Source organism: Panthera uncia (genome assembly GCF_023721935.1).
Source record: "Panthera uncia isolate 11264 chromosome A3 unlocalized genomic scaffold, Puncia_PCG_1.0 HiC_scaffold_11, whole genome shotgun sequence".
NCBI classification, from domain to species: domain Eukaryota; kingdom Metazoa; phylum Chordata; class Mammalia; order Carnivora; family Felidae; genus Panthera; species Panthera uncia.
The window spans coordinates 61841654-61855596 of record NW_026057578.1 but is presented as its reverse complement, the minus strand read 5'-3'; the positions used below and the strand labels follow the sequence as shown (position 1 = coordinate 61855596).

At 39.2% G+C, this 13943-nt stretch overlaps 2 protein-coding genes across 2 annotated transcripts in view; one reads left to right on the top strand and one right to left on the bottom strand.

The window, feature by feature from the left end:
• Window positions 1-13943, bottom strand: part of PLEKHH2 (pleckstrin homology, MyTH4 and FERM domain containing H2) — a 114478-nt gene that overhangs the window by 87252 nt on the left and 13283 nt on the right. The gene's annotated exons all lie outside the window — the stretch shown is intronic.
• C1GALT1C1L (C1GALT1 specific chaperone 1 like) lies at window positions 511-1114 on the top strand (the record flags this gene model as incomplete). Its single annotated transcript, XM_049650216.1, is given in 5 exon segments — window positions 511-695; window positions 697-746; window positions 749-910; window positions 913-1053; window positions 1056-1114. Coding segments are annotated over 5 exon segments (597 nt in total), but the record flags the coding sequence as incomplete, so codon positions are not given.

Sequence of the window (13943 nt, the reverse complement as noted above, 5' to 3'; positions counted from 1 at the left end):
GCTGGGAGCATTTACTGTGTTTGACAACTATGTGGCCAGGTAACATTCAACACCGAGGTAAAGACCCTGATCACCATTACCTTCGCCCCCCAAAAAAGAAAAGATTTCTTAAATATTTCAGAAGTGCAACGCGTGGATATTAAGAACAGTATCCGTGTTGACTCTATCAGCCTTGGACAATCCAAGATGAGCATTATTGAAAGAGACTTGGGCCAAACACTGACAAAGCAGAGCCCTACAGTCCTAAAAATGATAGATTGTTAGGTTGTTTAATATTTTTAAAAGTGACATGTGGAGGGGCGCCTGGGTGGCTCGGTGGGTTAAGTGATGGACTCTTGATTTCAGCCCAGGTCGTGATCTGGGTTTGTGGGATCAAGTCCCCCTCTCCCCCTCCTTGGGCTTCATGCTGGCGGTGCGGAGCGTGCTTAAGATTCTCTCTTTCCCTCTCTCTCTGCCCCTCCCCTGCTCACACTCTCTCTCTTTTTCTCAAAATAAATAAATAAATAAATAAATCTTTTGAAAAGTGACCTGTGGATACAGATGAGGACAACTTACAAATATGTCTTTGAAAATCACACCGACAACTACAACTGGTTCTTTCCTACACGTCCCACTACATTTGCTGTCTTCGACAAGTCAGCGTGTTTTCTGTGTACCGGGGCTTTATCACAACCTTTCTATCTGGGCCACACTATAACTTGGCAAGCTCCAATACATGACCGTGGAAAGAGAAATTGTCAAGTATAGAATCTGAAAGACAGCCTCTTCAGTAAGTCTGAGAAGTGTGCAGATTGAAGTGTCATTTGGGAGTTATCTGAAGATATGCAGCTGGCAGCTGGCCTTAAATAAGCTGGAATTCTTGCAGAAAATGCAGAGGATTCTGAAGGAAGAGTTGTATTTAATACAAAACCAATGCACATCTTATTCAAGAGACCATGTGTAATAATCCTCAGGAAGTGGTACAAGGCTGCTGTTCAGATATGGCTATTACTTTTAAGGGACTGACACCCAGAAAGCTGATAGTGATGATGTACGGTATGCACTGGCTCAGGGCATTCATTATTTCAACAGCACACTGGTCTTCTTGCCTCCAAACGGTTCAGAATGTGACTGACGGCTGGGAAATAACAGCATTGTGCTGTCCAAAAGCACTTAAAATGTGGATTCACTTGAAGTGTGAACTGAGATGTGTAAGTGTAAAATACACACTTAATTCAATAATACACATATTATTTGAAAACCAATACAAAAAGTATAAGCTATCCCAGTAATTTTATATGGTAATTCAATAATACACATATTTGAAAACCAGTACAAAAAGTATAAGCTATCCCAGTAATTTTATATGTTGACTCACATTGAAATAATATTTTAATATGTTGCATTAAATAAAATATTAAATTCTTTTTCATTTTATTAATTTGTTCAATAGAGAATTTTAAATTACATATGTGTCTCAGATTATATTTCTATTGGATAACAAAAGTGTGAAACATTCCATTGTCACCATATGTATTAATTTAACTGCCTGTCCCCAGAGCAGCATTCCAAAGACCATTTATTGCAGGGATCTAACTTCTAGAAAAGGTTTCAAGTATTTGGGTACATAAATAGATATTTCCTAAGTACATTCTCTGGACCCCATATCATCTTTAATTTTTGTGAAAATATTTCAAACATTTAATAAGCAAGTACTGTTGTCTAAAAGCATTCTATTGGGGCGCCTGGGTGGCGCAGTCGGTTAAGCGTCCGACTTCAGCTCAGGTCACGATCTCGCGGTCCGTGAGTTCGAGCCCCGCGTCAGGCTCTGGACTGATGGCTCAGAGCCTGGAGCCTGTTTCCGATTCTGTGTCTCCCTCTCTCTCTGCCCCTCCCCCGTTCATGCTCTGTCTCTCTCTGTCCCAAAAATAAATAAAAAACGTTGAAAAAAAATTTTTTTAAAGCATTCTATTGAGTTACTGTTATAGACTATGGCACTGCATAGAAGCAGCTGGACAAGCACTGTCTCCAGTCTAGGATATTCTTTAAACCAAAACAAACAAAAAAACCAACTGGCAGGTACACGCCAACACTACATTCTTCCACTACTGGCAGTGGGCTGACAATCATCGCCTCTACAGTGTAACTACGTTATATTTTTAAGGAAAATTTTGCACTCATGGAGACTTAAGCTCAATTTTTAATATTGCTGAGGTTGCCAGGAAAACCCACAAACAAGTTGCTGATCTGTAAAATTTTGCTAGCGAAAAGAAAAAAAAAAGATTACTGACATACCTGTTCAAGTGGCCAAAATCCAGAACACTCACAACACCAAATGCTAGTGGATGTGGAGCTGAGGATGTGGAGAAACAGGGACTCTCATTCATTGCTCACGGGAATGCAAAATGGTATAGCCACTTTGGAAGACAATTTGGCAGTTTCTCACAAAACTCTTACCATACTCTTAAACATACTCTTACCATATGATCTAGCAATCGCACTTCTTGGTATTTATCCAAAGGACTTGAAAACTTATGTCAACACAAAAACGTGCATACAGATGTTCACATCAGCTTTACTCATAACTGCTAAAACTTGGAAGCAATCAAGATGTCCTTCAGTAGGTGAACGGACAAATAAACCACAGTACACCCAGACAATGACATTATTTAACACTAAAAGGAAATGAGCTATGAAGCCATGAGCAGACATGGAGGAAACTTAAATGCATATTATTCAACGAAAGAAGCCAACCTGACAAGGATGCAACTGAGGTGGAGGATGAATAAACAGGGCACAAGAGCTTTTCAGGGCAGTGAAAATACTCTGTATGATACCCTAGTGATGGATACATGTCATTAGACATTTGTCCAAATCCATGGAATGTACGAACTTTGGGTTATTATAATGTGTAAATGTAGATTCATCAATTTTAACAAAGGTACCAGTCTGGTGGGGGATGTTGATAATGAGAGAGGTTATGCAGGTGTGGGGGCAGGGAATATATGGGAGATTTCTGCACCACCCAATTTTTTGTGAACCCTAAACTGCTCTAAAAAATGGAAGTCTTGGGGCGCCTGGGTGGCTCAGTCAGTTGGGCGTCCGACTTCAGCTCAGGTCATGATTTCACGGTCCGTGGGTTCGAGCCCCGCGTCGGGCTCTGTGCTGACAGCTCGGAGCCTGGAGCCTGCTTCCGATTCTGTGTCTCCCTCTCTCTCTGACCCTCCCCTGTTCATGCTCTGTCTCTCTCTGTCTCAAAAATAAATAAACATTAAAAATTAAAAAAAAAAAATGGAAGTCTTGAGAGAAAAAAAAAAAAAAAAAAAAAAAGGACTGAATACTTTCCTAAAAGGATTGCTATGGTCTGAATGTTTGTGTTCCCCCCAAATTCACCTTGGAATCCTAACGCCCAATGTGAGGGTGGGACTCTAGCAAATGGGATTAGTACTTTTATAATGGAGATCCCACAGAGCTCCCGAGCCTCTTCTGCCAGGTGAAAATACAAGAAGTCTAAAACCCAGAAGAGGGCCCTAACCTGGCATTGCTGGCACCCCGATCTCAGACTTCCAGCCTCCAGAATTGTGAGAAATAAATTTCTATTGTTCATAAGCTATGCGGTCTGTCGTATTTTGTTACAGCAGCATGAACAGACCAAGACAGAAATTGGTCCCGAGAATGGAGTGCTGCTGTTAACAAATAACTAAAAATGTGGAAGTGAGTTTGGAATTGGGTAATCGGTAGAAGCTGAAAGAATTTTGAGGTGCACGGTACAAAAACCTACATTGCCACGAACAGACCATTTAAATTGCATTTAAAGCAATTCCAGTGAGAACTCAGAAGGCAAAAAGGAAAGCTGTAGAGAAAGCTTCAGTCTTCTTAGAGAATCCCTGAGTGGTTGTGAACAGAGTATTAGTAGAAATATGATGGATGGTAAAGGCCATTCTGATGAGGTCTCAGATGGAAATAAAGAACATGTTAATGGAGACAAGAGGAAAGGTGATCCTTGCTATAAAGCATCAAAGGGCTTTGCTGAATTGGATTCTTGTCTTGGGGTTTTGTGGAAGGTAGAGAACTTGTGAGTGATGAAACTGGATATTTGACTGAGGAAATATTTCTAAGCCAACTGTTGAAGGAGTGGCCAAATTCTTCTTGAATGCTTATAGTAAAATGCGACAAGAGAAATGATTTAAAGATAGTTGATCAAAGAGGAAATAGAACCTAAAAATCTGGATACTTTTCAGCATCTCCATATTGAAAGAAATGGGAAAGTCTGTTCAAGAGAGGACAGGGTGTGACCAAACCACCTTTTGATTAAGGGGTCAGTATGGGTTTGAACCAAAGAGTTAGGTAGCGACTGAAGAAGGAAAAGTCCATGTGAACTGAAGAGGAAGGAATGAGGCTGGCTGTTGGACTTGGATTTTACAGGATGGGATCTTAGAGCTATGGCTATGACATCGGGCAATTCTTCAAGGCAAGGGGGAAGGACCCTAAATGCAATTCAGAAATCATCAGAGCCGCCCCTTCAATTTCACAAACTTGCGGTGGGGCATTTCCTGGGTTTCAGCAGGCCACACAACTTCCAACCAAACCAAAGTGATGTTTCCCAAAGCCATGGGGGGCTGACCCCTGCCGAGCAGAGCCACTGGGAGCATGGCTACCTCCACCTAGATTTGGAAGGATGAAACTGCCCAGAGCTGCAAGCGTACAACCCAAGCACAGGGCCACTTCAAGGGCAAGGCCACCAGAGAACCCCAACCAGGGCAATTCCCAATCAAGGCCATGGGGGTGGGGCCACCCCTTGGACCCCAGACTGGTAGAACCATCAGTGTGCAACTGCAACCCATGAGAGCTGCCCTGCAAAGCCACTGGGCTGCAAATGCCCCTCAGGGTCTAGAAGGTGAGACCCCTCACCCCCAGCTGATCCAGAAGCTAGGACCTCCATCCCAGAGGGTTGAACATCTAAAGATTATTCTCAAGCCTTAGGATTTAATGTTAGTTGCCTTGTGGGGTTTTAAACTTGCTTGGAACCTGCTGTCCCTTCTTTCTCTATTTCTTCTTCTTGGAATGAAAATATCTATCTTATGTCTGTCCCACCATTGTATTTCAGAAACACATAACTCGTTTGGTTTCACATGTTCACAGCTGGAAGGGATTTCCTCAGAATAAATCATACCTTGAGTCTTACCCATACATGATTTACATGAGACTTTGCACTTTATAGACTTGTAAGTGGATGCTGGAAGAGCTATTAAGACTTTTAGGGCTCTCGGGAGGGAATGAATGTATTTTGTTTGAGAGAAGGACATGAATCTGAGGGGCCAAGTATGGAATACTATGATCTGAATGTTTGTGTCTCCCCCCAGAATTCACATGTTGGAATCCTAACACCCACTGTGGTGGTGTTAGGAGGTGAGGTCTTTGAGAGGTGATGAGGTCACAAAGGTGGGACCCTCGTGAATGGGATTAGTGCCCTTATCCTTATCAGAGAGATCCCAGAATGCTCCCTAGCCATTTCCACCATGTGAGGATACAATGAGAAGTCTGCAACCTCTGAGGGAAGAGAGCCCTCACCTGACCTAGCTATACCCCTGACCTCAGATCTCCAGCCTCCAGAACTAGGATAAATGTCTGTTGTTAATAAGCTATATAGTCTGTAGTATTTTGTTATAGCAAAGCAAATTAAGGCAAGGACTATAGAGATATCTGGTCAAATTTCTCTTTCTGAAGTTGGGTTTCTAGTGTTAACAGGGCAGAAGACTTCTCTCTTTGCCTCACTGTTACATACCCTAATACAGGTCTTTATACACAGTAGGTATTCAGTATATTATAGATTATTAAATAAAATTACATCTGTAAAGCACTATGTATATATGAAGGATAGTGTGGTTACTGCTGCCAAATAGCTTTTCTTCTGCTCCTATGGCATTGACTCTCTACCTTGTACTATTTTCCCAACTAAAGTTGCTTAAAGACAGACTTCACGTGTGAGGACCCTTTATATCCTCCATAACATGTTGCACATATCAGCCATACAGTAAAACTCTAAAAGCTCAGTAGCAAGCAATAAATAACCTTACCAAAAAAAAAAAAGATTTTTATACTTTCCACTATAAAAGGCATCACACAACACACACACTATTTTACAAGACTTGGGATGTAAGGTTATAAATGAAGAGGCTAAATGTGCTGGAAATGAAAATTATATGTGTATGACTTCGAATACAAGTTAATTAAAAGCACCTATTCAAAGAGTCATTTTGGGGTTTTTTTAATTAAAAAAAAAAAAAGGTAGCCCTTGGGGTGCCTGGGTAGCTCAGTTGGTTAAGCGACTGACTTTGGCTCAGGTCACGATCTCACGGCTTGTGGGTTCAAGCCCCATGTTGGGCTCTGTGCTGACAGCTCAGAGACTGGAGCCTGCTTCAGATTCTGTGTCTCTGTCTCTCTGTGCCCCTTCCCATTCATGCTCTCTCTCTCTCTCTCTCTCTCTCTCTCTCTCAATAAATAAATAAATAAATAAATAAAAAAGGTAGCCCTTGGAGCAACAGGGTGGCTTGGTTAAGCCACCAACTTAAGTTGCTTAATTCTGTTAAGCATCAGACTCTTGATTTCAGCTCAGGTCATAATCTCACGGTTCATGGGTTTGAGCTCCACGTTGGGCTCTGTGCTGAGAGTGCAGAACCTGCTTGGGATTCTCTCTCTCCCTCTCTCTCTCTGCCCGTCCCCTGCTCTCTCTCAAAAAATAAATAAAATAACTTGGAAAAAAAAAGGGCAGCCCCTGAAATACTAATGTAGGGAAAAGTGGAAAGAGCACTGAAGTTGGAGGCAAGAAGACCTAAATTAGAAGCATGAGCTATGTAATGATGGGTAAGTCATCAACTTCTCTGAGCCTCCATTCCTCATCTGTAAAAGCGGTAACCTTTATCTCACAATACTTAACAGGAAAGTGTCCAGCATGTATCTAATACTTAATGGGTGTTCAAGGGTTATTTATATAGCAGTATATTTCTATCATACACATGTATTACTTTTATGAATAAGTTAGCAAGTTAAGTGAACAAACTAGATTCAAGAGATCTGGGTTCTAATTCTTTTAAGATTTTATTTTTAAGTAATCTTTACACTCAGCGTGGGGCTCGAACTTACAACCCTGAGATCCAGAGTCATGTGCAGTATTGATTCAGCCAGCCAGGCGCCCCCTGGGTTCTAATTCTCACTCTACTATTCAACAGTTTGACATTGTGCTCTAAAATTCTTGTTGATAAAATAAGGATAATATAACCTGCTCTACTTACCTTACAGGAAGTTGTGAGGATAAAAATAAGAAAACAGGTTAAAGTGATGTCAAAAATCTGTTAGTATTTCATCAATTAAAAACATATGGTAGTGATTGCAGTGTTATAATTTGAATGGTAAAAATAAAACCCACAAATGTCCAAAAACAGAATTATCTAAATATACAAATGGATATTTCCATATATATATAAATAGATACCATACATTCTATTTTTGAATATAAAATATTCAAAATATATTTTATTTTATATTTGGCATTTGCCAAATAATATATTTGGCATTTGCTTCAATATAAAATAAGAAAGGAGAAGTGAGTCCGGGTATGATGAAACAGGACTGATATTGAGTTAATAATCATTAAAGCTGGGTAATGATTTCATTATAATATTCTGCTTATTTTGTATGTTTGAAAACTTCTCTAGTAAAAAACACTAGGGGCATCTGGGTGGCTCAGCGGATTGGTTGAGCATCTGACTCTTGATTTTGGCTCAGGTCATGATCCTAGGGTCATGGGATGAGCCCCATGTCGGGCTCCTCGCTGAGCATGGAGCCTGCTTGACATTCTTTCTCTGCCTCTCCCTTTGCCCCCCTCCCTCTTTTTCTCTCTCAAAAAAAATTAGATATAAGTAACATATTGAAAGATACATGTAAGTAATATGTTGTAAGATAAATAATATAAGCAAACATATGCTAATTAGGTCATTCATGACCTTTGTGAGGTCAGCTGCAGTGTAGGGGAGGGAGCAAGGACATAAGCAGGAATGCAAGAGTCTGAATGAATAAAGTAACTAGTCAGGCTTAGATAGCTACCAAAGATGGCCACCATCAGTTCCTTCCTCCCTATATGCACATGCCACTTTTCCTATTGAGAAGTGAGGTCCATTGTCCCTCCTTTGGACTCTGGGATGCTTTGTGACTTGCCATGACCCACAGAATGCAGTGGAAATGACACAGTGCCATTTTGGGTCTAGATTTCAAAACTGTATTTTTTTGTTTTATGAAAACATGCCTATATTATGAATTTTAAAAAGCCTGCTGCTGTTGCAAAGCCATGGCAGACTAAGTCATTGGGAGCTGAATTATTCTCCACAGTGCAAGATCTCCTTCAGTTTTATTAATCATCCTACTCAAAATGTGAATTCAGCAAACCCTGTTGCAGCCCATTCCCACACATCCTCAGGCTTTCCAAGGAGGTGGTTTTGTGATAATGATGGAAACACTACTAGTTCTAAGACAAGATGAGACAATTGAAGTCTTTCTGATTGCCTGACATTTTTCCATTATATGGCTTCTAATGGTTTTATACAACATTTAGCAACTCCTAGGATCCGTCAAAGCTGAATAATTACCCAAATTTCAAGCGCTTAATTCAAAGTTTAAATTGAAGGAGGTGTTTCTGTTTTAGAAAATGCCCAGTTTCTAAAGCCTATTCTCTAAAGAAGACTCGGTGCTGGCCATCCTAACAGTTGCGTACTTGTATTTTTGACGCTCAGCTCCCACAGCTACGGGTTTCCCATCCTTCTCCTCACCAAACCCCCCACCACAATGCTACCCTATATAGAAATTATTTTTTTGTAACTACCACCAACTCCCTAAAGTTTCCTTATTCCCTTACCACATTCAGTTTCGAGTTCTATTATTGCAATATAAAGTATGTGTACTGGCCTTTCTTTTTAAAGAGTTAAGGATAACCGCTTACAGAAATTCAATCTATAGCATGCGAAGCATCAGAAGGGGAAAAAGGCATGGAAGGGGAGGAGATAAAGAAAACTTCAGCATCATGATGTGTAGAAACAGAATGCATTTATTATTATTTCAGATATATTTAAAGAGATTATCTCACTATCTGGATAAAGAAATAAATCTAGCTATATAATATATAAAGGGGCATACTGAAAAAATGACATTAAAAGGTTGAAAGTAAAGGAACAGAAAAATATTTCAAGCAAGTATTACCTACAAGCAATATCAAAATCAGACAAGAGATCTTAATGCCAAAAGTTGTATCAGCAATAAAATGTCAACAATTATAAATGGGATAATTCATCAAGGACATGTAATAATCCTGATCCTGAATGAATCTAACCTCAAAATATATAACCCAGAAAGTTTGATTCTTTTTGATATACCCTGAAAACTCAAAATAAATTATTTTGTTTAGATAGTGATTTCATGGAAACATTCTATTATGAAGATTTCCCCTCAAAAGACTGTACAAGTCCATTTACTTCACAATTTGATTTAATTTTTCTTTTGTTTTTATGTTTATCAAAGCCATAAATACACATAAAGTACCGACTAGTTCCATAAGATTTGCTAATAAAAATAATTACACTCTTGGCAATTCTCTTTATATTTACTTTCATGATCTAAACAACAAGCTTCTTTTTTGCTGACTTTTTTTAGTTTAGTGATTTTCTACTTACTCCCTTAAGGAGAATGAGGATTTGGCTCGTTGATCTCCTCACCATCAACACAGATACACTCCCATTCTTCCAATACATTTACATCTTACCTTTGGTTAATTCACTATTCAGTATTAGTGTTACTGTGACTGTGGATGATACCCAGAGATGAACCACGTAATAAACCATAGTTACTTTTTCCTATGCTATATAACTTTTCCCCCTAGAGTTAAGTGTCTTGTTCTTTTATTTATCTAGCTTTCTATGAACTTAATCATTTAATTTAGTTATTAAATTTAATTATTGAACTAAATCCCAAATTAAATCATCTCTCAAGATGTTCATTCATGCCTGATTTTCTACCAATTTCATCTTCTTTAAGCTGCTTCCAGAGTCTCTGACCTGCACTCATCTGGACTGATACCCCTCTTGCCAAGACACAGCTGTCTTCTTTGGAAGGTCCCTCCACTTTTCCCCACACTGGGGCTCCTGTTTCCTGAATCCTATGGCTTCTTCTCTTGGTTTGCTTTCTCCTTTTAATGGAGCACATCCTTCTGGTGATTCTTCAAGAAGGTTATGTGAAAACTTGCATGTCTTAAAAATCCCATTCTAATTCCTGATTGTTCACATATAACCTGTTTTCCCCCCACCTGGAAGCTTGCAGAATCTTTTCTTTGGTCTGTAGTAAACTCTCATGATGATGTGTCTTTGGGAGAAACTATTTTTATCTGTTGTGCTAGGTACTTGGTAGACCTTTCAATCTAGGATCTTGTGTCCTTCAATTCTGGAAAATTTTCATGCCTCATTTCATTGATTTTGTCCACTCCAGAGACTTCCTATCATTCAGGTCTTGGACATGCTGCACTAGTTCTCTAAATTTCTAATCTTTTCTCTCTTGTTTTCCATCTTTTTAACATTTTTTGCTCTACTTCCCAGGTATTTACCTTAAGTTTATATTCCAACCTACCTATTAAGTTTACTGTTTCTTCTACCATGTTTTTAATTTGCAAGAGTTCTTATTTATTCCTTGAATATTCCTTGTTTCAGGGGTGCAGTATCTTTTCTCTTTGGGAATATTAACTGATAGGATTTTGTTTGTTCTGTTTATTTCCTTTTCCCTGCATAAACAATGTTGTGTTTTGTTCTGTTTTCTGATTGTTCTCTTTCATGTTAGAGGCTTTCCTTAGATGTCTGGTCATTCATGAGCTGCCTGCTTACATTTAAGGTTAAGGGACTAAAAAGCTGCCTAGATGTTTTAGCACATATATGGGGCTTATTGACTATGAACTTTAACATTAGATGATCTGGCTGAGCTTTCTGTTGGGGAACCACTGATTGTCAGCATTATTTCCTCTTTCCTCCTGGGCTGATAAGATTTCCAGAGGCTTTTAATCTCCCCGCATAGGATAAATGTTTGTGCCGGCATTTTAGGAGCTACGTAAGACAGGAAGGTTGGGAGTACAAGGACAAGCTCACCATTAAATGTGCATATGTTCATTTAATCCCCTTGTTTTTTGATGAAGCAGAAACCATAGTCTAGAATTAGGACTGGAGGGTCCTGGGTTTCCCCGGGGAGCTAATTTCCCCACAGAATCCAGCAAAGACCTAGATCAGGAGTGATGGGGATGGGGTAAAAATAGGGGGTATTAATGAAACTATGTAACCTTAGAGTCAACTAACTCCTTGGAATCTTCTCACTTATCCCCATGTGCCAAATGTCCAGCAGCTAAGCATTTACTTCCTGTTGAAAATGGGAATTGTTCTTCTCTTACAAAACTGAAAAAATTGTTTGGAGGGCACCAATCCAACAACTGTGGCATTTATGGGTTCAGGGTGTAATAGGCAGTCTCCCACCCCCTCACCCTAAAACAAAGGTTGACAGTTGACCAGCACTGACTATTTACACACAATTCCTGGTCAACTTTTCAGATGTCCCATTTTTAAATATGAATGGATCACCAAAAATCATCAGAAATTTGAGAAAAGTTTACAACCTGAAAAAAAAATAACAAACATAAAAGTGGGAAATAATCTCAGAGGAAAGAAAAATAATTTGGGGAATAGAAGAGAACTTTAAAAAAATTTTTAGTTAGTGCTTAGGAACCAGAAACTTCCCACTACATCATTTCACAGCCACACCATAAGACAGAAATTGCTATGCTCATCCTTAAGATTAGGACGTTGATGTTCAGAAGGACTATGCCTTGTATTAGCCTATGCTCCCAGCCAGTGACATGGTTGGGATTTGAGTCTTCCTTCATGTTCTGATTCCCTAGTGCTCTTTGAGTTGAACCACAGCTTCTTTGGTATTTAAAAATTCCACACAGCATATCGTTATACAGAACCATATGAAAATAAGTCCCCAATACATAAAACCACAGAATTCTTAGTTGGAAAGCATTTGTCTTTATTTCTATCCCCTTTATGCTATGCTTTTTTTTTTTTAATTTGTTTTTAGAGAGAGAGAGCAAGAGCACAAATGGGGGGAAAGGGACAAAGGGAAAGAAAGACAGAATCCTAAGCAGGCTCCATGGTCAGCACAGAGCCCAATGTGGAGCTCGATCCCATGACCCTGGGATCATGACCTGAGCGGAAACCAAGAGTCGAATGCTCAACCAACTGAGCCCCCCAGGCAGCCCCCACCTCTGTATGTTATTCTTTTAACCTAGGCATCTTTTATTGGTAACTTAAAGTCACACTAACATTCATAGCAGGAACAATTTTAAGTTGCATGTTCTCAAGGAATATACCACAGAACGAAGCACAGAGACAGAGGTATAGCCAAGAGAGGCTAAATTTGGAATTTGAGATTCTCACATAATTCTACCACTAGATAGTAAGTAAGCCAAGAAGTCTCCCCCCCAGATTTTGTGTGTATTCTTTACTTACATAGCAATGATTAAGGCAGGAGTAATGAATACCATGTAACAGAAATTCAATAAATGTATGTTGAGCAAATGAATGAACAGATGAAAGTGTCAACTCTGTCCAAAAAAATTATTTACAACCAAAGATAAGCTTTGACAAAAGGAAAAAACCCTCTGTTTCCACAGTCTATATAACAGATCATAAATACTGAGCACTTCACATTGCATAGAGTAAATACACATTAAGTACATCCAACAACGTTTACAACACTTTAAAATGAGTTTAAACATAAGGGTAGTAGGAAAGGCAATACTTTGATTTGGGGTGACTGTTTTTATAATCATTCAGGCTGGAAAATAACTTAGCAAAATACAAAAAACAAAAGCAATGCGGGAAATATTCAAGTAAGTTTTTACTTTCACAACGTAGAGTATAAGGTAAGCCTTGGGTCCATTCCACAACCAATCCACACCAAGTCACTAAAAGAAACGAAATAATCTGCTGCCCTATATCAGGCTTTGGACAAAAATAGGAGTTTTTACAAACAGGCTACTTATTTAATAATAAATGCAGTAGCAAATTCTAAACCTAGTATTTGGACTTAATACCAGAGAAGTGCCCTCTGTAGCCAGAGTAAACCTAGCAGCAAGTGGCAAAAGACAGTATGTCACTGATGTTGGATCCTAACACCACCACACTTAATACTCAGTGTTCTAAGCACCGTATACAAATACACTTGTTTAATAGATTGGTCACTTTAGGCAGAATATTTTAGGACCTTCACATTCACCGATGTGGACAGCAATTCCTGACCAAGTATCTCTTCCCAATTTTCCCCAACAGAACCCATCACTGTTAGAAAGACTCTATCACCATTTTTCTTTATTTTCTTATAATAAATAATATCTTTGGTCAGTTTCCCCCCCTCCCCCCCCAAAATGACATTTAAATTAGCCTGCAAATCTCATTGTTAGTATATGTATAATTCCTGTCAGGTAGTGAGAAATATTAGGTGAGGCAACAGAGTGACTGAGGGGATGTGTAATTTAAATAGGATGGTCATGATGTTGTACTGGGCCATTATATGAAGGCAAATACTATGCTGTCCAGGGACTCCTCAGTCCTTTGAGAGAATCATAGCCCACCTCATAGGAATCATATACACAAAAGGAAGGTCAAGTGGCAGTCATGGCAGGGAATCCCAGACAGTGATGCTCTATCAGGTAACAGCAGCACTAGTTTATGTGGGCCATGCTGATGCCTAAGATGCCTAAAGGGAAAATTCTTCATATTTTCATCCTTTTTTTTTTTTTTTTTTTTTTTTTTTTTTACTGAAAACCTAACCCATTGGAAACAGCATTCACTTCAACATAAAAAGAAACTTTCTCTTTTCCCTCC